The 26,788-nt window shown below is 41.1% G+C and overlaps 1 protein-coding gene and 1 long non-coding RNA gene across 2 annotated transcripts in view; one reads left to right on the top strand and one right to left on the bottom strand.

Annotated features, from left to right (window-relative positions):
- The first annotated feature begins 149 nt into the window (after positions 1–149).
- Positions 150–16,601, top strand: kcnj9 (potassium inwardly rectifying channel subfamily J member 9). Its single transcript, XM_034103778.2, has 8 exons — positions 150–552; positions 1,540–2,097; positions 3,666–3,879; positions 5,403–5,604; positions 6,682–6,874; positions 7,903–8,100; positions 11,939–12,069; positions 14,716–16,601. The coding sequence occupies exons 2-8, from the start codon at positions 1,812–1,814 to the stop codon at positions 14,980–14,982; spliced, it is 1,491 nt and encodes a 496-aa protein (XP_033959669.1). The 5' UTR covers positions 150–552; positions 1,540–1,811; the 3' UTR covers positions 14,983–16,601.
- The window catches only part of LOC139435649 (uncharacterized), a 39,141-nt gene continuing 20,366 nt past the window's right edge, over positions 8,014–26,788 (bottom strand). The window contains exon 3 of the long non-coding RNA XR_011644871.1: positions 8,014–8,094. This is a non-coding gene — a long non-coding RNA (uncharacterized lncRNA). The remainder of the gene's footprint in view (positions 8,095–26,788) is intronic.

The following is a 26,788-nucleotide window of genomic DNA, read 5'->3' on the forward strand; positions in this document are numbered from 1 at the left end:
TGCACCACGTATTGGTACAAAATAACAAAACATTATTACATAAAGAGCCTCTGGGACTTCTCCTCTCTGAGCTGCGTGCAGAGGTCTGTTTGCGGACCGTCTGCAGGCTGCGGCTCGGTAGGGGCTGGGCTGATGACAGCATCCTCCGCCGCTCGGCAGTCCACACCTGACCGCCTCCATCAGATGCACCGAGGATGGAGCTCTCTACGCTGCTGGGTTCTCCTCTTGCCACCATTTCACACATCCACTGTCCGACACATGTCCTCCAGATGCCGTGAGAGATTCACCTGGGTTCATTTAGCCGGTGGTTTTTCATTTTTATGATTCATTTTTCGCTCCTTTTCGTCTTCTCGTCTAAGTGGTCGGATCGAGGTGCTCTCTTTGTTTTCCTGGAAAAAAACGAACAGCAGTGGACTGAAGCTGCGTCGCTGGTAAACACCAGAAATGGGTGTCATTGAACCACTCTCGGTTCGCTTTTGGACCGGATTTTCGCTTTTCTTATGACAAATCATCTGCCCAATCCTAGTTCCTACGAGTTGCTACACTGAGCAGGTAAGGGATTATTCATTATTAGCTGCTATTAATCCACGCTATTGGTTTATGTATCTTATTGGCTGGCTAACAGACACCCGTCAAGGCTATTTCTGATCCATCTGTCAGGCGTAGTGCGTCATCTTAATTGTCACCCTCCGTCTTCTCTTGCGTGCATCTCCACCTTTCCCAAATAGACTCACATCATGTCAGGCTAAAGCGGTGTAGAGTCGGGTTTACTGTGCTAAATGTCAGAGACACATCATGTACACATACATATTTCAGATATTCATATGGGACTTATGTAAGGTAGCCTATCTCTGCAGGCCTTAACCATCCACATTAAAACAGAGCAGGAGGTGTGCACACACACACACACACACACACACACACACACACACACACACACACACACACACACACACACACACACACACACACACACACACACACACACACACACACACACACACACACACACACACACACACACACACACACACACACACACACACACACACACACACACACACACACACACACACACACACACACACTAACCCCAAGGCGCTTTATGAAATGTGCTAAACAGGAACTTGCTCCAGGATTAGGCTATCTTTCATAAAAAAATATATATACAAATTGCACTTTTATGTGTTACTGACAAAACTATGCAATATCAACCTCAAACATTGTGATTTACTTCTTTATTTATATCTATAGTTATGTGTGTGCTTATTTAGCATTTAAAAAGGGGGACATGATAAAACAGGCAGAGACAGGAAGTCAGTTCTGTATAGCAACACAGAAGCTCAAGGCCTTGTTGTTTATGTAGACAAGATAATAGTATCCTAAGAGGAGATAAAGGACCCATGGATCTGAAAAGCTCCTGCAGTAATAGAGTATATGTCTCTTTAAACATCATTGAAAGTGAATCAGAGCGACAGCACACCAGTTACTTAGTTAGAGGATTTAATTTGATCGTTGTGTTCTTCTCTTATGTTCCAGGCTTCAGTCAAGCAAACAAATGATCCAATCAATAGCCTCTGGACAGAGTCTGCCATAGGGAGGGTATCAACAACACGCTAATACACTTGACACACAGACACACAGACACACACACACACACACACACACACACACACACACACACACACACACACACACACACACACACACACACACACACACACACACACACACACACACACACACACACACACACACACACACACACACACACACACACACACACACACACACACACACACACACAGGCCATGGCGCTGGAGAACTCGGTGTTCCCCTCCCTCCCGGAGTCTCTTTCGCTCCCTGTGGAGGAGAAGGGGGAAGGGGACGATGTGGAGGTGGCCGCCGACGCCACCGGAGTCTTCAACCTATCGGAGGAGCTGGGCCAAATCGTCACCACGGAGACGCCATCAACCCCTCCGCTGTTAGCCAAGGTCAACAGGTCTTTCCAGGCCAAGTTGGCGGAGCGAAATGCCCAAGCCAATGAGCCCAGGAAGAAGGTCGTGCAGGAGAAGGAGAGGGGACGCTTCGGCTGGGGTGAGTAACTCTGCCTGGAAAGAAAAGATACATTTACAGGTCTGCCAAGTATTATTTGTCAATGAAAAGATGCTAAGTTAAGAAAAGACAAATCCACATTACAGTTTCCAGTGAATCAAGGTTCAAGTGCTACGGAAAACACAATGCAAATAGTACATTGGAGTAAACCGGGTGCAATGATGAGAGGACTGTTAGAAAAACCCATTACAGATTAAGACAGAACAGAAACCACAGTTGTTATGGATACGATTCACGATGAGGTAAATGTTTCCAGAAAGTTCTGTCTTCAGTTGAGTCTTTCGAAAACTTAAGAAAGTTTGCTAGTACACCACTATCGACCCCCTTTGGTTTCTAATTCACTTCTTCAGAGATTGGTAGCTGTTGACGGACTCAAGCGTCTGGATCAACGCCGATCAATGCCCTCTTATTGGACCGTGCTGCAGTGGTGCTTGACAGATTTGCACAACCCTTTTCATTAGTTTTCCCCACTGCCCTTTGTTTGCTTCCGTTTCTCTCCACTTTGCAATAGTCACTGCTAATTAAGGCGTTGGACGCTCATTATTTTTGTGATAGGATACCTTCCCCGGATCACACAAATAAGACGAGCTTCTGATGAGATAAAGCTATAAAGCAGACCTTTGTAGAACATCAAGGGCAGATTTTCTAAAAGAGCAGTCAAAGGGAAAGGACTTTTCTTTTGTATACAAAAACATCTACATGCAGGAAGTGTTTTTCATAGCAAGGGCAAGGCAAAGAAGAAGATCCCTTTAAATCTTAATATGACGACAAATATAGATTAGTTTTGCGTCGTTTATGTGTTGTGATATCAGTTGTGATGGGTGCACGACAGTTCCTCCACATAAAGAACACCATCAGTTCCCTTTGAACAGCAAGGAGAGTCCAAAGTTGTAGCGTTTCGTCTCTGAGTGTTTGATGGTGTTCTCCTGCGTCGTATTTCCTCTCCTTTATTTTCCTCACCTGTCTGTTTTGATTTCTGTTATTCAGCAGGCTGGCTTTCCTCTGAGTAATTCTGTCCCCTGGCACCTTCCTCTCTTTATCTTCAAATCTCTCTCATCCTTTCACTGCAGACAGAGTTGTATCTTCAAACAGTGAAACTGTTTCAGTCATGTAGGAAGGGAACCCTGTGTCCATGTTTGAAGTATTGTGAAGGGCTTGAACGGGTTTCTTGGAACATAGGGTTATGAGCACCAAAGCTCACATACATCCAGTGCGGCATTGGCTCAGTCAGTAGGGGCTTGGACTGGGAGCCGTAGGGTCGCCGGTTCAAGTCCCCGACCAGACCTAAATATGGAGTGTGGACTGCTACTTGGAGAGGTCCCAGTTCACCTCCTGCCCTGCCGTGGTGCCCTTGAGCAAGGCACCGGACACCCCCCCCACTCCCATTGCTCCCCGGGTGCTGTACAATAGCTGCCCACTGCTCCTGGTACTAGGATGGGTTAAAAGTAGAGAACACATTTCACTGTGTGCTGTGTGCCTTTACAGAGGGTTTCATCCCTCCCATTCTATCTATCTATTGCTAACGGCTAACCACGTTGTTTCTCCGCCAGCCCGGGCTCGGCGTAAGAGACAGCGCTACGTGGAGAAGAACGGTCGCTGTAACGTGTCGCACGGTAACATGCGGGAGACTTACCGCTACCTGACCGACATCTTCACCACGCTGGTGGACCTCAACTGGCGCTCCTCGCTCTTCGTCTTCGTCATGGCCTACGCCGTCACGTGGCTCTTCTTCGGGGCCATCTGGTACCTCATAGCCTATTTAAGGTAAGATATTGGAGACACAGGTTGGAAGAAGCACATTTAAATTGTTATTTTTTTATCCTGAGCCATAGAGGAGTATTTAGAATGTCTTTCTAGTTAATCAAACGTCAGATAGCTCAAAATTACAAAAGTATTTGCTTGACTTTAACATTTTAATTAAAAAAGATGTATGACCAAAAACAGGGCTTTCCTTATCTGTGTTCTTTCTGCTTTTCTCCCCTTCCTCCTGCTTGTTACCTAAATGAATAGCTTGACATTTTATGTGCCTTTTTGCTTCCTATCCAGGAGTTAGAAAACACCACTCTTCATGTGGGAAAGATACATATAGCGACAGCCAGGTAATTGTCAGTTTAGCTTTATTTCATTAAAAAAACTAATTGTTAAATGAATGATTGATGAGTTTTCAGTTTTGATTTTCAGTCGTGCTTGTCGTAAGACTATTTTGCAAAACACAGGCTTGCCGTTTCTAGTCTTCATGCTAAGCTAAGCTAACGTCTCCTAGATGTAGCTTGATACCTAATGAATGGATATAAGAGCGGTACTAATCTTTTCATCAAACTCTCGTCAAGAAAGCTAATATTTAATGACATTACATTACACTTGTTAGACGCTTTTATCCGAAGCGACTTACATACTCAACACTGTGGGCGATCCCCACGGGAGCAATTTGTGTCCCAGGAACACAACGACATGCTGACTGCAGTGGGGTTTGAACCTGTGACCCCCTGATCGCCCCCTGAACCTGTGATCGCCTGACGCTCAACCCACTGCACCACACGCCTCCGACATTCCACAAAATGTCCTTTAATGCAATTATCATGAGGCAACACTCTCTTTTTAATTGCTGAAAGATGGAGGGTGATGCTGGGAGAGTGATCAGTACTGCAAGATATTCTGCAACGCCGGCAAAAAAACCCCCATTTTTCAGCCACAAATCAGATGACAAAGCAGTATTAATATTGCTTTACCTCCTCCCTGGATGTGTCTGCTGGATCCTCGCTCTAATTAGCTAACGTATCCGTCTCGTGAAATCACGACCTCCTCATATCAATTACAGGCCACCTTAAGCCGTGCCAGAGAGCTGTCGCTGTTATTGCTATTCCTCGGTCACCAACACAGGTCAATGCAAGTCGTATTTTATAATATTCCCTAACACCACTTTCATTAATGAGCCCTCCCTCTCTGGCTGGAGCTGTGTTAATAAAACGCATTAGCGAGTAGTTTGAGAGCAAATCTGCAGACTCTCGATGGCTCAGGAGCGATAAACCAGCAGAGGGAAGATGCTGCGTGTCGTGAAATATGATATGATATATGATGGAAGAAGTAGGCTTTTGCAGCATCAACAAAAAGTGACAGCGTAAAAGTCTAGTTAATATGAGGATGAGTCCTTATTCATTACAGGAAGGAGCTGAAAGGTGATGAGAGACAAGTCGTCATAGTTCTGCAATTCTGTTCTAAAAATATAAATCTTCTCGCTCTCTATTTGTCACCCTCCCCACTTCCCTTCTCTCGCTATCCTCTCAAAGGGGGGATCTGGACCATCTGGGGGATGAAACGTGGACGCCGTGCGTCCACAACGTCAACAGCTTCATCTCCGCCTTCCTCTTCTCCATCGAGACGGAGACCACCATCGGATACGGCCACCGTGTCATTACAGACAAGTGTCCAGTCGGCACCATGCTGCTGCTGCTGCAGGCCATCCTGGGGTCCATGGTCAACGCCTTCATGGTGAGCCAGAGAGGGAACGCATGGACAGAAAGGGTTATCAATGAGTAGCAAATATTATCAGATTGTTTCAAGTTTCAAGGCTTTTATTGTCATAGCTACAGTGTAGTTATGACAACTTAGGTCACAGGCTCCTCCAACAGTGCAACACAATAACACAGATAAAATAGTACAAGTAAATAAATTGGGATTATTTTGAAGGTTTTATGCATTGTGATAAATATTAAAGATAAAGATGATTGTACATTTTACCCAGGTATTAGATTTTGAGGCTATTAGACTTTACGTATATCTAGAATTTCACTTAGAGAGGAACTTCTTAATCAAATGTTTAATATTTTGTTATAAACCTAAAATGACGGCATGATCTTTAAAAACATGTCTTGCCATACTGACACTGAGCTTTTTGCTGACCCTAGTGAGGACTGATCTAATACTTATGTGTGTCTAACACATCGCCTGCTTCAACACAGATTAAAGGAAACTAAAAAGCGTTCAAATCACATTTTAGATTCTTAGTTGAATGTTCAAATGATAAAATGTCATTTTGGAAAAACCCACCTTTCTGAAATGCCTGGTAATAAGATAAAACAAATTATAAAACGGTTTGATCAGAGTCTGTTAGATTCGAGGGCGGCCTCCTGTTGGTTCATGCAGACAAAATGACACCAATTGGGTGCAGATGGTGGGCCTCCTGATAAAGAATATTTACTTGGAAAGTGCTGACAGAGCTCGATGTTTTCCAAGTAGTAAGCACTCTTTTGATGAGGATGAATCCACACACAGAATCATGTTTATGCAGGCTTGCAATCTGGAAAGATGCCATATTAGCACGGAGCTTACTTACTATTCATATTAAAAAAGATTGATTCTGAGGTTAATTCAAGAGTCACTACTCTCTTTGAATGCTGGAACTGGAAATAGTCAGCTCTTTTTTTAAATACGGACGAGCGTTTGTAGTCAGCACTCATTTTGTGTGTTATTTTTGGAAAACCAAGGGATGCCTTTGTTTCTACAGTACAATAATCCTCAGTCTTTCTTCCAGTTTTTTGAGTGCCTCCCCCCCTCCTCTCTGTGCAGGTGGGCTGCATGTTTGTGAAGATCTCGCAGCCCAACAAGCGAGCGGAGACTCTGGTGTTCTCCAAACACGCCGTCATCTCTCTCAGAGACGACAAGCTCTGCCTGATGTTCAGGGTGGGCGACCTGCGCAGCTCCCACATCGTAGGGGCCAACATGAGGGCCAAACTCATCAAGTCCAAACAGACCCAGGAGGGTGAGGCTGCAAGAGAATTAACTTTAATAAAGTCACATTTACTCGCTACTAATAAGAGCTGTAATGACAGTTTAACGCTATATTTAAGTCAAAGTCGACTTTATTGTCATCTTTCAGTTTGTGTGTACAGACAGAGAGATCGAAATACCGTTTCCCACCATCCCAAATACAAAAATACAAATATATTAAGACATAAATAAAAGCACAACAATCAATATATACAAAATAACAGTCACTTCAATATCTTTGGGATATATATATTGTTGAAATTCTCATTCCTAATTAATTCACTTGGTTCTTCTGTAAAGTTGCAGATACAGTTTAGCCTACTCTTATATTATCATTGTCCTATGTTTTACAATATTTCTTTAATTAGTGTTGGCGATGAGGATTGTTTCTGACTTAGTGATGTACACATTTCTAAACTAACTCCATAGTGTTTAAATGTATTGAAAAGAAAAAAGGTGTACTTCTCACCCAAACTTAAAACATGTGACACAATATTTTACATTTTGACCTCAAGAATTTATCTGCTTTATTCCATATTTACAGGCTTCTCAGAAACAACATTTTCACTGTGGTAAAAAAAAACTGAGTCAACCGAGTTGAATACCTGTATTAACATCAATTACATTTATATTCCAAAAGTTACTTTTTTATCAGGACGATAATGTCACCAAAGTAGATGAAAGGCCATCAAAACTTCATTTAAAAACCTTAATTAAAGCTTTGAGTGCAAAATGATATAGATTACTATGACTACTACAAAAGCTAATGCAACGTGTGAAACTACTATCTCATTATACAACTCTTAAAAAGATATGTGTACTTCCTTTTGAGTGGCGAGTGCATTTCAAAATCATAATTATTCCCCTTTCACCTAAGCAGATTTGATATTAACCGGCTTTTTGATGATCCAGATTTAGAGAGCTGCCTGTGGTTATGCTGATCTTAACTTATTGATAAAGAGAGAAACTCTAATCCCTTCCTTTCCTTCTCCTCAACTCCGGTTGTCTCGTCTCCTCCAGGTGAGTTCATCCCTCTGGACCAGACGGACATCAGCGTGGGCTTTGAGACGGGCGATGATCGTCTCTTCCTGGTCTCTCCGCTGGTCATCTCCCATGAGATCGACTCAAATTCCCCGTTCTGGGACATGTCTCAGTCCCAGCTGCAGAAGGAGGACTTCGAGATCGTGGTCATCCTGGAGGGAATGGTGGAGGCTACCGGTGAGGAATGGGATACAAATAGTTATGAAGTAATAGGAACGCAAACGGCATAATCCATCTGTACTTGGGTCAACCATTTTCCCTTAAAGGGGACCTATCATGCAAAATGCACTTTTGTACGTCTTTTATACATGAATATGTGTCCCCGGTGTGTCAGGGAACTGTCAGAAAACACAACCCTCTCTCTTTTCCTCCGTACCCAAATCTCGAAAAACGGGGCTGCAACGGATCTGATACAGACTGATACAGATTTGAAATAGTTCTGACGTCAGAAACAAGGAGCTCCGCCTATACGGGCAACTCTCCACCTATCAGGGGAATGAGAGGTTGCCGTGGCATGGTAACAGCATGGTAACATGATGCTCGTGCCTCGCCCCCCTCCTTTGCAGGGGGGCGAGGTCAGCTGCAGCTCATTTTCCACAGAATCAGCCCTTGCTAAAACAGGGCTGAAAAAGAGCAAATAGAGCAAAATGAGGCATGGCTAAAATGCATGATCTGTTTGGTATTTTGAAAAAAAAACTTCACAGACATGGTTTCTATAGGTATGGCCCTACAATATATGTTTCAAATATAGCATGATAGGTCCACTTTAAAGGGGCCATATTCTGCTCATTTTCAGGTTCATATTTGTACTTTGTACCTCTCCTGGGACATGTCTCCATGCTCTAATATTCACAAAGATCTTTATTGTTCTCATACTGCCTGTGCTGCAGCACCTCTTTTCACCCTCTGTCTGAAACCAGAGCCCAGTCTGCTCTGATTGGTTAGCTGGCCGGCTCTGTTGTGATTGGTCAACCGCTTACAGATGTCCCGCCTCTTAGCCTATCACGTACAATTAGTTGGAGTGCAAGCCAAAAGAAGCGAGAGTGTTACATAGTGATGTCACTGTGTTACTGAAGTAAACAAAGGAAAATGAAAATGAGGTAAACAGAAACATTTTGTTGTAAAAATGCGATGTAAATGAACACTAAAAATAGTAGAACAAATAATACATTGAGTTGATAATGATATAGTATATAGGGACAATCCATATAACTATTACCATGAACCCTTTTTTGTATTACTCATGGGTTTAATATGAGTGTTGGATAATGAGGAGATTAAAAAGTGTTACAGCCAGAGGAACTATCCACATCCCAACACCAGCGAGTGTGTGTGTGTGTGTGTGTGTGTGTGTGTGTGTGTGTGTGTGTGTGTGTGTGTGTGTGTGTGTGTGTGTGTGTGTGTCACAGTAAATACTCATCTGCCCCTGAGCAAGACACTGACCCCCTTTTGAACCATCTCACTGTTAGTCACACTTTGTTTTGGATTCAAACACATCTCAGTTTTCATTACTAAAGCTCCAAACACCCCGCAGGCTATAGAGTTGTTTTAAAAGACAATTTATTAAAACTTTAAGGAGGTCTGGATTCAAAGAATATTGATTGGGAAAATCATTTACCGCAGCTGGGCTACGAGTTATCTCTGCTCATAGATCTCGTCAACGATTACACATTCAAAAGCAGAGATACCCAGGGCTGAAACTATCAATTATTTTCATTCAATTTATTATGACGATTATCTTCTATCAATTTTACAAATGACTGAACACAGTAAACAATGTCCATCCCGTTAATCAAAGACCCTCGCTTTTGAGGGCTGAAACTATCAATTTATACAAGACTAGTCTCACTTTTAATCACACATTATTACATGGTAAGACTTACAACTTAAATGTTGACTGCTGTCCCCTGCATATTTGCCTAAAACCTGAGGTCATTTCATATATCATTTGGTAATGGAAAATGATACAGTAAAGTATTTTATATGATGTGGAAAAAACGGTACAATTGAACGACTTTGGTATACAAGAGCTAGCACATCTCCTCTTTTATCATTCAGAAAAGCCCCCGCTTCTGCCATCACAAAGAGACCTTAAAGGTGGGGTAGGTAAGTTTGAGAAACCGGCTTGAGATCGCTAGAATTTGAAAATACACAACCGGAGAAAATCTGCCACTTCCTTACAGAGCCCCTCCTCCAACACACACGAACGCGCACATGACCAATGAGGGCACGAGATAAGTTTGTGCCCCGATGGAAGGCTGACAGGCAGGTAGGCCATCCAGTTACTTTAGCCGGCCCGGCTAAACGGATTGGTTGTACTTTTTACAGTATTACGGCTTCTACAGATGAAATCTTTTTATGGATTTTTTGTCAAAGCACTTCAGATATTCATTGCTATCGGGATGTTAAGAGCATTCCATGGAATATAACAAAAAGTGTATCTCGAGCCGGTTTCTGAAACGTACCTATCCCACCTTTAACAAACAGTAGGAAAAACAAAACTGGAGCTTAAAGTAGCCTAAAATACATATTAACTAATGAATGACAAATGTCGAAATTGAAAACAGAAAGAAGAAATAGGTTAAGAGTAGTTGGCATAGTTATGTACCAAAGTCTTCTAATCAAAAAGTGACCGAGCTATTTATTATGATGATTATCTTCTACCAATTTTACAAATGACTGAACACAGTAAACAATGTCTATCCCGTTAATCAAAGGCCCTCGCTTTGACAGTCCAACACTTTCAGATAAAATACAGGGACAGCAAAGAAAAGTCAATATTTAAGAGCAGCACTTTCTGGCGTTTTTGCACGAAAATGTTCTTTCTTTTGTTTTATTAATCAATAATAAAAAATATGTTACTTTTCTCCATCAGCTAACCAAGTTGTTGGCTAATCATTGCAGCTCTAGAGTTGAACGCCTCTGTTATATTTATGATTGTATTCCATGTTGTTGGATAGTGACAAACGACAACTATAAACAGAGTCTGTCAGAAACAAATCAGGAAGTTACAATGGAAGATTATCTCTTTTTATAGTTTCCCCTTCTCGTATTGTCTTATGTCCAATTCATTCTGACACCTAACTGTTCCTCACTTTTTGGCAGGAACTCAGAGCTATTCATAATGCTTCTTCCACGAGGTAAAGGTAGAGTCTCTGCCTACTCCAAATATTGATTATCTGAGTCAGAGTGCGGCGCAGAGTAACAAAGCCGACACTATAGAATATTCATATTGAGATTAAATTAATGATCTCTTGGTGTGTTTGACTTTCTGCTCCGAGTGTTGCCCTGTTCCCTCATCGTATGCAAATCAAATCAAATCAAATCAAGTTTATTTATAAAGCACATTTTAAAAAGACTTTCGGTCGCGCCAAAGTGCTGTACATGAATAAAAAATATACGGAACATATTGCAATTTGTAGCATTTAAGTTAAAAACAACAAATATAAAGGCAGACACAGTTAAAATACAAAATGAGAAATGTCATGCTCTGCTCACTTTTAAAAGGCCAGAGAGAAGAAGTGTGTTTTTAGAGAGGATTTAAAAGCCCCTAGTGTCTGGGCCGACCTCACAGGTAAGGGCAGAGTGTTCCAGAACCTGGGACCAGCTGCTGCGAAGGCTCGGTGCCCTCTAGTTTTTAGCCTGGTTTTCGGCACTACCAGCAGCATTTGGTCGGCAGACCTTAGAGCTCTGGCTGGGGTGTATCGCTGGATTAAGTCAGCTATATAAGCCGGAGCCAGCCCGTTTAGGGCCTTAAAAACAAATAAAGGAGTTTAAAATCTATTCGGAACCGAACTGGAAGCCAGTGAAGTGAGGCCAGAATGGGGGTAATGTGGTCACGCCTTTTGTGGCCAGTCAGGAGACGTGCAGCTGCGTTCTGTACTAGCTGCAGGCGTTTTATGGATGCCTGATCCATGCCCACATACAAACACAACACAAATGCAACACAAGGGTCTGAATGAGTCATAAGCATTAGTGAATGTATGTACTCATCAGTATGCTGGTCTCTGTGCAGGCATGACGTGCCAGGCGAGGAGCTCCTACCTAGCGGACGAGGTGATGTGGGGTCACAGGTTCAGCCCCATGATGCTGCTGGCAGAGGGCTTCTTCGACATCGACTACGGAGCCTTTCATCACACCTTTGAGGTAAAGTCTTTCAAAACTGGGGACAAACTACGGGAGGGTTTATCTAAACTTTAAGAGGTCTAGTTCATTGATTGTAAAAATCAATAACAGCAGCTGGGCTACGAGTTCTCTCATACATACCGTTAGAGTTTACATTTTGAGAAGCATGTGAATTAAGTCTGCAATTAACCATTATTTTCATTATTTATTTACCTGCTGGATATCTTCTACATCAGGGGTGTCAAACTCAAGGCCCGGGGGCCAAATCCGGCCCGCGACTTCATTTCATGCGGCCCCTCAAGAGATTGCAAAGAATATTATACGGTTACATGCCGATTTACAGAAGCACGTTGCCCATAAACTACATATCCCACAATGCATCTCAAATTTGACTTTTTTCTCAGAACTTGACTTTTTTTCTCAGAACAAGTTTTTTTCTCAGAATTTGACTTATTTTCTTCAAAATATAAATTATTTCTTAGAATTTGCCTTTTTCTCATAATTATATTTTTTAAAATCATTTTGTAACATTCTCAGTGTAGAGACTTGCAATGATTTGCCCTAGACTTCTGCTTTCAGACGTAGTTAATTATGAAGTTATTACCCTATCCGATAATAATCCAATACAGAGGCAATGATGTAATATAATACATTATTTTATATATATTAAATATTTATATATATATTTTGATATATAGTCTTAAAGTTACAACCGGCCCTTTGAGTGCAACCATAATGCTGATGTGGCCCGCGAAGAAATTGAGTTTGACACCCCTGTTCTACATTAACCGATTTAAGTTATCAAAATGACAGAAAACAGTCAAAAATGTCCATCTCAAGTCCAAGGTGATGTCTTTAAATGTCTTGCTTTGTTATTCCAAAACCCAAATATATAATCTCACATAGAAAGCAAGTACATTTTTAAGAGCAGCATTTTCTGGCCGTTTTGCACGAAAATGTACTTTTCTATCAACTAACCAAGTTGTTGACTAATCGTTACAGCTCTCGAGTGTAACGCCTTTAGATGATTGTATTTAATGTCGTTGGATAGTGAAGTGCCCTACTGTCTAAGAACGACATGAACAGAGTCTGTCAAGGAGATTTTTCAACATCCTTTTTAAGAATCAAAGTTTTTTTTTATATGCACAAAAGCTGAGTTATTGGCTCTTCTAAAGTCCAGGAAGTAGGAAGTAAAGTAGCGCAAGCGATACAATGGTGCTAGTAAAATGCAGGAATGAGTAAGCTACTTACATGTAAGATTGTATAAGATCAAATACTTATAGTAAGTCAAGTCAAAATCCTCCTTCAACACTTGTTTGCTGTTAAAAAAAGCAATGCCCGATATTGTCATGTAAGATAGTGTCGTCACATTGGATTTTGTAGCTAAAATGGCTTCCAAACATTTTTTTAAAACAAATGTTCCATACTTTTTAAACATTTTCTCAGAAAACGCAATCGTTATTCTACAACCACAAGTTTATCAGTAAGAAAACCTGGAACAAGTGGAGCTGTTATCCCTATTCCTGTCTCCACCTACATGTAGTGTATAACCGACAGCTGAATTATCACGCCTGTTCTCTTGAGGTTGATGAAATGCATGCTGGGAAATGCAGGAAGTCGAACTGAAGCATTTAGTTCATGTTTATTTTGGTAGGGACAAGCACAGCATGGACCAACGCCACACAGCAGAGCTTTTATAACCTATGCCTATCCAGTTATACAATAAGAAGACACTTAACATCTAATAAAAAGCTCCTGATCACACACAACTAAATATTTGATGTCTTACTAAACTGAAGACCTCTTTCTTCTGCACCTTGTTGTTGGCGTATTGATCGCTAATATACCTGCACGATTCTTGCTATTTGGAGTTTGTCTGTTCATGATTCAATGCACATACAAGTCACTTTGGGTAATAATGTCAGCTAAATAAAAATGAGTGAGTTATCATTTTCCCTCGTCTCAGAGTCAACGGGTTTTTTGAACATGTTTTTGGAACATAGCTGGAAATAAGGTCTGTGGTTGACACAAATTTAAGAGACGGATCATGTTTTGTTCTACGACATTAAATACATCAGCAGGTACCCCACTGGTGAAGAGTTTACGTGTCTGAAAAACGATGGTTGTTACCGAGTGGCTGAATAGGACTACAGGAGTTGTCGAGGACGTTGTACGTCATTACGCCGAACACGTAAACACTCCCGCTAAGTTAGTTTGCCCTGTTCTGCTTGAAAGCAAGTACCTCCTGCAAACTGTTAAAACAAACGCTTCAACTTGTACACTTTTGAATCTGTATTTTTTTAATATCGATCTTAAGTTAGCGTGACGTTGAAGTCGTGCGACCCTGCTGTATTCGGCTGTAGTTAGTTTATAGCATAACGTTAGCATTTTGCTTCTGGCGATTAGATTTATGATTCGAAAACTATAAAAGTTGGGTAGACATGTGGAGATTATATGGCTGAACAAAAAGTGCATTTATCATACAGGTTCGTTTTCCACAGATCTAATTTTTTACCATATTCCAAAACCCTTTTTTTGTCGAGGGAACCCATGCGCAGCTTACTTCCGGGTCGGCCTACAAAAATATTTCATCACTGAAATCGAACTGGGGATGAGGCTTTCTCTTGCCATATTTGCAATACAAATATCTTCATCCCCTCTCCTAAGGTGACCACGCCCACCTGCTCGGCACGAGATATCTCATTGGCTGCAGCCAGACTGGACGCTCACCTGTACTGGTCCATCTCCAGCAGGCTGGACGAGGAGCCAACGCTGACCAATGAGGCGTCCAGGCAGCCGGACAGCGTCTCGGCCAATAGCAAAGCAGGAGAGCCCACCTTCACCGTGGGGGAGATGACGGACATCCAGGAGCAAACGGGACAGGGCGAGCTGAACGGCAGCGTCGCCACCGTCCAATCAGAATCAGAGGCCTAGAATAGACAATGTTTACAAAGACCTGAAGTAGATCACCACCTCACCACTTTTAGTGTTTGCAAATATTTTCTTTCCAGGCGAATGAGTAGTTTCATTAGGCCTAGTTCTATGGCATATGCCATATCTTATGTTACCATATGAAGGAGTTTCTTTCTTGATATTCTTTTGTCTTTTATTTCTATGTTGATCTTTGTTACAAGTGTACTGTTTGTGTGCTTTTTTTTCTCCGATTTGTTGTGTTAGATCACCCTTGCCTATATCTACATTTAAATGACAATACTATGCTTTAGGTAGGGTCAACAACAGTATAACGTGTGGACCATGGCAGAATGTGGAACAAGAGAAGAAGGGGGTTGTTTGTGCAGAGTCACGAAAGTGGATTGTTCACATTTAAAATAGGTACGGTGCATAGACGCTTTTATTTCACCTGTGCATGAATATCACTAGATGATATAGAAGGATAGACTGAAATTGTTGTAACCTCAAATGTCTTTAGAAATGCAAAGATGGTTCGAAAATGTATTGCACATCAATCAGGTGTTACAGGGTGGGAAAGTAACACCAGCCCACCACTTAGGAACTCCATTTGGCCCCAAACCCTCTTGTGGTGCTAGAAAAAGTTTTAAATATCTATTTGGCTGACAAAAGATTATAAAAGTGGCCAGACAACAAAGCTGGTTTCCTGCCCCGGGTGTAAACGAGTTGTTGTCTTATATAGGCCCAGAGTATTATATTATTTGTTCTTAAAGAAATACTTCACCCCAAAAAATATAATTTGTACATCAATTATTCACCCAAAAGGAAACCGTTTTCTCACATGCCTACATGGTGAACGAAGGATCCAAAATGTATGATAAATTGAGGTCTTCAACACTCAAACAACATATGCAGTTTAATCTAAGTCTAATTGATTCAGTCGTGTGCTCACTTCTTCCTAAACACATGCATTTCACTAAAACCGTAAACAAAGTGTTTCAAATATAACGATTTTAGTGAAAATGCTGGGAATGTTTGGGGAAAAGTGTAGTGTACGACTGAACAAATAAACTCTACAGGTTGTGTGAGTTTATTAACAAAAGTTCAGATAATGTTATTTAACGCAGAGCAAATTCGATTCAATTCATTGAGATTTTTCTCTCCGTTTTTGGATTCTTTATATTGGTAGTTAATTGATACACAAATGATCTCTTTTGGGATGAAGCGTTCAATTATCACCAGGCTGATTAACCACTTAAAATGCCCAACAGTGATGTCACTGAGTCCTGGAGTACACCTGTACTTCACAGCAGTACGGTGAGAAATTAAACTACTGGGAAAGACAGATTTAAGTGACTATTTGCTGACTTTCCTATCTGCACTCTCCCATCCCGGTGACTGGGGGTATCTATCTAAAACCAGGTGAGCACTCAGAGTGTCTGTGGCTTCGTTTCACATACGGCGTGTGTAGCACAAGGATTATCTGTGTTCTGTTCCCAGCCAAGTAGAAATTAAAAAGCACAACAGTGTCCTGCTCAGTCCGGCCCAAACTCCTGCTTCTGCTGCTGTGTATATATGTGGCCATTTTTACTTCGTGTTTTTAATATGTAATATAACATATGAATTATAATTAATAAACTGCAGTATATTCCATAAACAACTGTCCCACGTGTGTCATTTTCTGAGATTGCATGTTCAGAAAAGAAAGTGTTCCTGAAAATAGGCCTGCACGTAAATTATATCACAGAAGTGAATGGAGTAGTGGTACTGCAGTGTAACAACATAAAATCAGTGTTGGCATGGAGCCAGGTACATTTAATCATGCACTCTAATAACACTTCACTTGGGTATTTCCTATTTATGCTGCTATAGTTCTACCTCATCAAATTCCAGAGGGAAATACACATTTTACTCCACTTCATTTAACTAAAAGCTATATTTACTAGTACCTTAAAACAACTTCGATTAAGATTGAACACACATTATACCAACATCCTATTAGGTGTTGGGTTGCATCTTGTTAAACTACTACTTTAACAGTAGATATAGAAGTTAAAATTAGCTTCCCCATTAAAATGAAGCTGTAATGAAAACATGATATATGATAAAAATCGATCTGGCCATTTTCCTGATGGTAATGGATTATATTTACATGCTAGTGCTACTATTGTAAAACACCTGAACACTTCTTATATCTCAGTATGAGTTATATTAAATCAATTATTAGACACTGAGAGGAAACAAACTGATGAGTCAAGTTGCAAATATTACTTTTCAATTCTCAAGGAACCTAAAAAAGGTGTATCTCCTATTGAACCTTCAAATGATAATAAGAATATAGCCTTGAGCAGCCGTTATCTCCCTTAAAGGTGGGGTAGGTAATTTTGGAGAAACCAGCTCGAGTGCGCTAGAATTTTAAAATACACAACCGGAAAAAATCTGCCACTTCCTTCAGACTTCCTTACAGAGCCCCTCCTCCAACACACACGAATGCGCACATGACCAATGAGGGCACGAGATAAGTTTGTGCACAGATGGAAGGCTGACAGGCAGGCAGGCCATCCAATACTTTAGCCGGGCCGGCTCAGATGATTGGTCGTGCTGTTTACGGCTTCCACAGATGAATTTTTGTATGTATTTATTGTCAAAGCATTTAATATATTCATTGCTATCGGGATGTTAAGAGCATTCCATGGGATATAACAAAGTGTTTCTGAAGTGAATTACCTACTACCCCACCTTTAAGGAGGGGCTGCCCAAGCATGTTGTTGTTGTTACCAGCTTGTGACCGGGCAACTCTCGGTCAGAGATAGTTATTGTTGTGGGACACCTGGAACACATCCTTGTCGGGGTGTAGACGACCCCGAGCCATACGTGACAACAAATGTGATTCAGTGTCCTCAGCTGTTTAGTCTATCTATTGAAGAATGTTGATTATTACACTCTGAACTGGTTAAAACCTGGAGCTACAGGAGAATTGATTGTGGCATCTCTACCGTGTGGTCAGACCGTGGCCCGTGACATGTCTTGTGAATTCTCCGGCTGTAGCTCCAAATAAACCGTCAGTGTTTGCCATCAAAGCTCCAGCTCTCACGTGTCTCTTTGAGTCCTGACTCCCATTGCTTCAGAAGTTTCCCCCACAGATACTTATATTATTAGACCATAATTATTAAAGCAGGTAAGCATAAGCATAATAGCAATGTTGTAGTTGTTGGAGATAATTGTACTAATTTGCACAGGTAGTTGCATCTATTACAATGTTACACTTTTAAAAACTGAAAATTACAAGTAACTAATAGCTGTTGCTGTTGGTGAAAAGCACAATATCTATGCAGTGTAGAAGTACAAAGAAGCATAACATGTAAAATACTCAGGTATAATAAAAGTACCTCAGAATTGTACACAAGTAAAATACGTGAGTAATATGTACTTAGTTACTTTCCACCATTGTAGTGACCTCCATGTGTCCCTTGATCTGTCAGTAGATTGAAACGTGTGATCATTTGCTCAGATGCAAGCTCAAGCTGCCTTACTGTGACAATCACTTACTGATTAGATCAGGGGTGTCAAACTCAAGGCCCGGGGGCCAAATCCGGCCCGCGACTTCATTTCATGCGGCCCCTCAAGAGATTGCAAAGAATATTATACGGTTACATGCCGATTTACAGAAGCACGTTGCCCATAAACTACATATCCCACAATGCATCTCAAATTTGACTTTTTTCTCAGAACTTGACTTTTTTTCACAGAACAAGTTTTTTTCTCAGAATTTGACTTATTTTCTTCAAAATATAAATTTTTTCTTAGAATTTGCCTTTTTCTCATAATTAGATTTTTTAAAATCATTTTTTAACATTCTCAGTGAAGAGACTTGCAATGATTTGCCCTAGACTTCTGCTTTCAGACGTAGTTAATTATGAAGTTATTACCCTATCCGATAATAATCCAATACAGAAGCAATGATGTAATATAATACATTATTTTATATATATTAAATATTTATATATATATTTTGATATATAGTCTTAAAGTTACAACCGGCCCTTTGAGTGAAACCATAATGCTGATGTGGCCCGCGAAGAAATTGAGTTTGACAACCCTGGATTAGATAGTTATATACACTGAACAAAAATATAAACGCAACACTTTTTTTTTTGCTCCCATTTTCCATGAGATGAACTCAAAGATCTAAAACATTTTCTATAAACACAAAATAACCATTTCTCTCAAATATTGTTCACAAATCTGAAAAAATCTGAGATAATCCATCCCACCTCACAGGTGTGGCATATCAAGATGCTGATTAGACAGCATGATTATTGCACAGGTGTGCCTTAGGCTGGCCACAATAAAAGGCCACTCTGATACGTGCAGTTTTGCTTTATTGGGGGGGTCTGGGGGGGTCCGAAAACCAGTCAGTATCTGGTGTGACCACCATTTGCCTCACGCAGTGCAACCCATCTCCTTCGCATAGAGTTAATCAGGTTGTTGATTGTGGCCTGTGGAATGTTGGTCCACTCCTCTTCAATGGCTGTGCCAAGTTGCTGGATATCGGCAGGAACTGGAACACACAGAGCATCCCAAACATGCTCAATGGGTGACATGTCCGGTGAGTATGCTGGCCATGCAAGAACTGGGATGTTTTCAGCCTCCAGGAATTGTGTACAGATCCTTGCAACATGGGGCCGTGCATTATCATGCTGCAACATGAGGTGATGGTCGTGGATGAATGGCACAACAATGGGCCTCAGGATCTCGTCACGGTATCTCTGTGCATTCACAATGCCATCAATAAAATGCACCTGTGTTCGTCGTCCATAACATACGCCTGCCCATACCATAACCCCACCACCACCATGGGCCACTCGATTCACAACATTGACATTAGAAAACCGCTCACCCACACGACGCCACACACGCTGTCTGCCATCTGCCCTGACCAGTGAAAACCGGGATTCATCCGTGAAGAGAACACCTCTCCAACGTGCCAGACGCCATCGAATGTGAGCAGTTGCCCACTCAAGTCGGCTACGACGACGAACCGGAGTCAGGTCGAGACCCCGATGAGGACGACGAGCATGCAGATGAGCTTCCCTGAGACGGTTTCTGACAGTTTGTGCAGAAATTCTTTGGTTATGCAAACCGATTGTTGCAGCAGCTGTCCGAGTGGCTGGTCTCAGACGATCTTGGAGGTGAACATGCTGGATGTCTGCGGTTGTGAGGCCGGTTGGATGTACTGCCAAATTCTCTGAAACGCCTTTGGAGACGGCTTATGGTAGAGAAATTAACATTCAATTCACGGGCAACAGCTCTGGTGGACATTCCTGCTGTCAGCATGCCAATTGCACGCTCCCTCAAAACTTGCGACGGCATTGTGCTGTGTGATAAAACTGCACGTTTCAGAGTGGCCTTTTATTGTGGCCAGCCTAAGGCACACCTGTGCAATAATCATGCTGTCTAATCAGCATCTTGATATGCCACACCTGTGAGGTGGGATGGATTATCTCGGTAAAGGAGAAGTGCTCACTATCACAGAGCTTTTCAGATTTGTGAACAATATTTGAGAGAAATGGTTATTTTGTGTTTATAGAAAATGTTTTAGATCTTTGAGTTCATCTCATGACAAATGGGAGCAAAAACAAACGTGTTGCGTTTATATTTTTGTTCAGTGTACTTAATTTATTTATTCCATGTTGGGAAATATTTTTGTCACAGCAGCATTTTTGCAAGAATTAAATGACTTAAAAATATAATAAAAAAAAACATTAAACCAAGTTTTGTTTTTTTTCACAGTAGAAAAGATTCAAAAGAGTATCTAAGAATACACACTAAAATATACAGAATAAATTAGAGTACTCTATATACCAATCTGCTAAAGGGATAGAAACATATAAACACAGTATAGTATATACATTATATAGTTGTGCACATACTGTACATATGTGCAGTATGTTGTTCATGATTATAGAAACTATGAAGTAGTGAGTTCTCAGTGATTGTCTTCTATTCAACTAAAGACCCATATTGAACATATTGAAGCCCTGCAGTACGATGTGTCTCCTCTGAAGCTCCGGGCTGGATGTCAGCACCAGGAGCAGTCAGCATATTGGGTTACTAGGCAGAAAGGTTGCTTCAAAAAAGAAAAAAAAGGAAAGTATTTCTCTGTCTTGGCTGCTAGGTGGCGATAAAGATCCCGTGCTTCTTCCCTGCAGCCAGCCACACAGCCCTATTGGTGTGAAATGAGATGGGGTCCCCATCTCAGCTGTCTCCTAGGCAACCGGGGCTGGGGACAGGGAGAGGGCAGAGTGTGTGTGTGTGTGTGTGTGTGTGTGTGTTAATATGAATGTGTGTTTGAAGTGGACCCTCACAACTGATAGGGGAGTTTTTGAGAGTTGATGTGACGTTAGGTTTTTTTGTTGTAAGAATGGACGATGATGATGTTGCACAGCTGTGACCTTCAGCTGGAAAATGCACTTGACATTGAAAAATAAATCATGAAGGATATTGGCAATGTTTCCTGTTTTTTTACACATTATAAAAAATCTAATATAGGTAATTTATGGACCTTAAAAATATTGAAAGAGAACCAGCTTGAGTATGAAAGTGTTTTCAAGAGAAAAACCTAAATATCTTCAGAAAAGAACGCCTTTGTTTTTTTCTCATCACGTTGTTTGGATGTCATATACCCAGAATCAGATATGTTTTAGAACTGAAAGGCTAAGTGCATGTTTAATAGTTTGCAGTGGTTTTCAGCTCGCCCCACCGTTGAACCCCATGTGCCATTTCCACGTTCTAATTATGATTTTAATGAGAGGCTGTTTTGCATGATCCCCCTTGAGTCGAAATCAATGTTTCTCTTCATGGAGGAAGTCATGACAGTGCAGTCGTGGCAGACAACGAAAAAAGGGGAGATTTTAAAAATAGAAGAAATCAAATATCACCTACACACTGACCCAAAGTTATTCTGATAAAAAACGTATGGGAAAATTAGGATTTAAAATACGTTTCTGGAGCGCACAGAACTCCCTACACAAAACCCAATTTCAGTAAACATTAAGAGATTTAGCATCGACAGTCAAAATACAAATTCAATTCTTATGACAATTGTATTGACCGTTTTGAGTAAGAGTTATCAATACTGGTTCGTCACTGTGTAGTGAAGTGGTAAATATGAATAGCTCAAGCCTAAATCAAATTGAAAATCGTTATAATATTGTTTATGGCCTTTGGTGGAAAACATTGTTGGTTAAAGCTGCTCTAATCAATACTTCTGTATACACTACTTATCAAATGACTGTTAGTAATGTGAAATGGATAGCTCTTAATGATGAACACGCAAAGTTTAACGCTAAGATAAATTCACTAAAAACTCCCTGTCCGAAAACATGTCACAAACAGATGGTTGATTAAGATCTTTGGACGTCATTTTGTTAAAGCACTGGGAACCGCTTTTAAATACAAAATGTAGTGGTTCAAGTTGTGTTACGTACTTGAGATAAGTTAAGTACGTTTCTTGGTGTGTAGGCAACAAAACTACTTGGTAAAGTTTCAGAAAAGATCATGGTTTGGAGTTCAAATAAGTACACTTGTTACGTATCTTAAGTACGTTGCGTAAAGTAAAACAATGTATTTGGCTTAAGTTAAGTGTACGACGTAGTTACATTTCCCAAATTGGGTCTTTCTTTGATGACTAATTCATCCCAACCTCCTCCCTACACAGACTTCTGTCGCCCTTCAACGTCACCTGACTTCCTTTTTACTCCTGTTATAATAACAATGACCATTAGAGGCAGCACTGTATGACTAAAACTAACGCTACAATACTTTGAGTGTCCTAGTTCGACATGAGGGCCACTGACCAAGTCCCATATTGACAAATTGGGAGTAAACACAAAGTCCAGCTCAAAGCAATGCCCAAAGTGAGTGACTTGCTTACTGGTGAATATATAAAGGAACAGTTAGCAGCCGAAGAGCCTGACATTTACCTCAGGGCTTGGTGGAGACCAAAAGGGAGCTGAAAAAGGCCAGAAACACAACTATAGATAACTGATAACGGTGCTTTGATTCTGAATGTGGAAACAAGCAACTGCTTTTGAACACAATATTGTAATAAATATATATGGAAGGTTGAATGTTCTTAGACAATCAAATAATGTTAGTAATATAATGACCTCCCGATGCATTACACAAAACCCTAGAACTGCAATATCAAAATGGACGTTGAGAATTGTTTTCACATTTAGTTAGAAATAACCTCAACGATCGATTTCAATCCACAGTACTGGACTGATTACTTTTCCTGCTGCTTCTAATTGTCCACATTCATGACTGTGTCCCTACTCCTTAAACCACAGGGCTTCATTATAACTCTGTAACATGGCCACCAGCCGTCCTCAAGTTTCACACAAGACATATCTTCCCTGCTTTTGAAGCACTGATGGAAAAAGCATGCAGCAACACCTCCTGTATGTGCAATGAGTTCAATCTAAAGTGAGATATTCATCTCCGGGTAACAGATGCTCTAAGAATAAGTACAATTAAACAAAAGTGTCAATTTATGGAGCTCTTTAAAAAGTCCTTGGTTGACGAAATCTTAAACCATATTTTTAAAAAGGTGCCAACATAAGTACAGACTTTAGTCAAAGTTCACCATCTGATGTAGGCCTATAACCCCCTACAGATGTCTTGTGGCGTTCTCTTTGACGTGTCTATGAGCCCTTTAGTCGAATACTTTCAGAGCGATAAATTAGACGTCTGCACTCAGTAAAAGTCACTGTGCCATGTGAAGTAGAGCAGAGCGTATACAGGTGTTAGACCACCCACTGTCGCATGCAGCAGGCTACACTACGGACCATGACAAAGGCAAATCTTTCGTCTGCCAAACGCCACGATTCTACATCCCCTCACCTCAGCAGGCAGATATAAACCACAGAGCTTTTCTCAGTTCATCTCAAGACCGAATCCAGTCATGTCTAGGCAGAGAAGGCATCTAGATACATATACTACAAGACAGGTGAGCTGTCCCTTTAAGCACTATAAGGTACACAAGCTACCACCAAATAGCATATGTTGCCATAGAGATGGCTGGCAGTTACTTGACAGTATGGCAGGATGCAGGAGAAGACCTGATACAGAGCTCTGTGTTCAGCAGGTATTCCTGAGACAGAGTGTTAAACTGTGTTAAACTGTGTGATATGACAGACAGCATATACAGCTCAAATGTGTTTGTTATAACCTCTCAATCACAGGTATTTTCTGTGTAGTTTTGGGCAGCAGTAGTCTAAACACTTTGCTTAGGAACTGGAGGGTTGCTGGTTCAAGTCCCGCATCAGACCAAGTACAGATTGATGACTGTACTTTGAGAGGGACTAGTTTGCCTCCTGGACTATCACTAGGATATCTTTATTTTCTATAGTTTGAGCTTTAATAATTTGGATAAAATGTGAAATGTCTTTTATACATGTGTATTACGTAACAGCTGTACAATATAACTTAGCACATGCTCCTTTGGAAAAGATACAGAATCCTGCAGTAAAACACAGTATATTGTTTGTAGACATTACACAGGTGTAAAAGAAAGAAAAGTAATAAATGAATGTTTTTTCGGTTACACATTTTGTCTTTGTGACACAAGATTGTAACGGCCCGTCTACACTACAGGCATCAAAAAATCTTGAAGCTGGGCGTGTCTGAGGCTTGGCGATTTCTCGCGCCCATGGCGACCAACAACCAATCAGGAACCTCCTGCCCGCCCCCGGCATACAAAGCAATAGCAATGTTAAAACGAAGTAAACTGGATATAAAATCCCCAAACAGGCGAAAACCTACCAGTTTCCCCCACTGTCTCTGCCACCTCGCTCCATGCCTGGTTCCTCCGGTTTGTATCCCGGTAAATAGTTCTGGTCGTAAAGAACCGGTTGATTTGCTACCGTAATTTCTCGTTTGGAATATGAGGAACTGAACTGCGGTCTGGCTCTCCCAGCTTGCACGCGGTTTGATTGGCTAGCGCTTGTACTGGCGGGATTTGCATAAACGGGATTTGATTGGCTGATGCCAGCTTCGAAAGCATCGGGAGCATCAAAAGTTGAACATTGCTCACTGGGAACGTTGAAAGCATGTTTCGATGCCTGTAGTGTAGAAGGGGCGTAAGGGTATAGAGGGCAAAGAGGCAGATACATAATAAGGAGTTCATCTTTGAAAGCTGAAATGCACTCCTGTCCCGCCTGCCTCTCGAGCAGAGACAAGCAACTGTAATCACGTGTGAACCACAAGAAAGATAGCGTCGTTGATTGGATGTACGCTGTTAAGTTTGATGTGAGATAACGGTGTGAAATGCCTTCCGAGTACAGCCAGCTCAGTCAGGCTGATTGCAGCAGAGTGTCAGCCGACCTGGCCCAGACGTGAGGCGGCTCCCGGCCCGTGTATGGTTTCCATATTCAGCTATACTGTAGAGACGATGTGGATGTCGTGGATCCGAAACCTTAGACCAGGGGTGTAAAACTCAATTTCATCGCGGCCACATTAGCATTATGGTTGCACTCAAAGGGCCGGTTGTAACTATATAAATAAAATATACATAATACAATAAATATATAATTATATAAAATAATGTATTATGTTACATTATTGCCTCTGAATTGGATTATTATCGGATAGGGTAATAACTAACTACGTTTGAAAGCAGAAGTCCAGGGCAAATAATTGCAAGTCTCTTCAGTGCGCATTTCACAAAACGAGATGCATTGTGGGACATGTAGTTTATGGGCAACCTGCTTCTGTAAAGTGGCATGTAACGTATTATATTCTTTGCATGCTCTTGCGGGCCACATCAAATGAAGTCGAGGGCCGGATTTGGCCCCCGGGCCTTGAGTTTGACACCCCTGCCTTAGACACTCAAGACATAACAAGATATAACAAAATAGAAACACAGACACAATGCTGATTGAAGAGTATAAGTGTCTGTCTAAAGAATAACAGAATCTCACAGGTAATACACTTCTTTTGAGTTTACACTGCACCTTCGGACCTTTCACAATCTCATGTTAAAAGCTCCTATGCTCAATCACAGACATGTGCACATTCATGGTACAAAAGTCTCTTTCGATAAACTAAAAGATGAAACACATGATAATGGCTTACAACACATGATCATGTCATATACTGTAGATTATTTCAACATTGACTAGGACAAATGAGAAATGGAAATTAACCGCAGTTTGCAGCGCTCAGGTGAGCTTTGTGCCAGTGTTAGCCAGGAGATAATACTCTCAGTGTGACAATCCAGTGTCTTATGTTCAGGCTGTGTACAGTGGTTCAGGAATGAGTCCCAAAACCCACACATGATTTGTCATTAAACCACATCTGGGTCCATCGTCTCAAAGTCAATCGTTTTTTTAATGTGTTTTTATTTTATTTTATTTTATTTATCCAGGAATGTCCCATTGAGATACAAGATTTCTTCTTCCAGGGAGTCCTGACCAACACGGCACACAAGAAGTTTCAACATAAAACAAGGGCATTAAACAAAAAAACATACAATTCAAATATAAATCCAGAAGGCCATTTGTGCAGTGGCAAGAAGCATAATCACATCAGCAATAGCATCAGTAACAGTTACATGTTTCATGAAGGGCTAATCGTAGCATACCTTTAAAAGCATTTACAGCAGGAAGTGCCTCGTGACAAAGTTTTACTTCCATAAAAAGGGAGCATCGTGGGAGAATGCAGCTTTCCCGAGCTCTGACTGCATCAAAGGGACATTTAAAAGCATCCCATTTGCTGCTCGTCTGGTATTAAAAAAGCAAGTATAAAAGGACAGAAGTCTGGAGAT

Source organism: Pseudochaenichthys georgianus, chromosome 17 (assembly GCF_902827115.2).
Source record: "Pseudochaenichthys georgianus chromosome 17, fPseGeo1.2, whole genome shotgun sequence".
NCBI classification, from domain to species: Eukaryota; Metazoa; Chordata; class Actinopteri; order Perciformes; family Channichthyidae; genus Pseudochaenichthys; species Pseudochaenichthys georgianus.

Excerpts from the sequence above, each read along its gene's own strand:
- kcnj9 (XM_034103778.2), top strand. The coding sequence starts at position 1,812 with ATGGCGCTGGAGAACTCGGTGTTCCCCTCCCTCCCGGAGTCTCTTTCG. Across the intron at positions 8,101-11,938 it reads GGGAATGGTGGAGGCTACCG|GCATGACGTGCCAGGCGAGG; the intron begins GTGAGGAATGGG and ends GTCTCTGTGCAG. Across the intron at positions 12,070-14,715 it reads CCTTTCATCACACCTTTGAG|GTGACCACGCCCACCTGCTC; the intron begins GTAAAGTCTTTC and ends CCCTCTCCTAAG.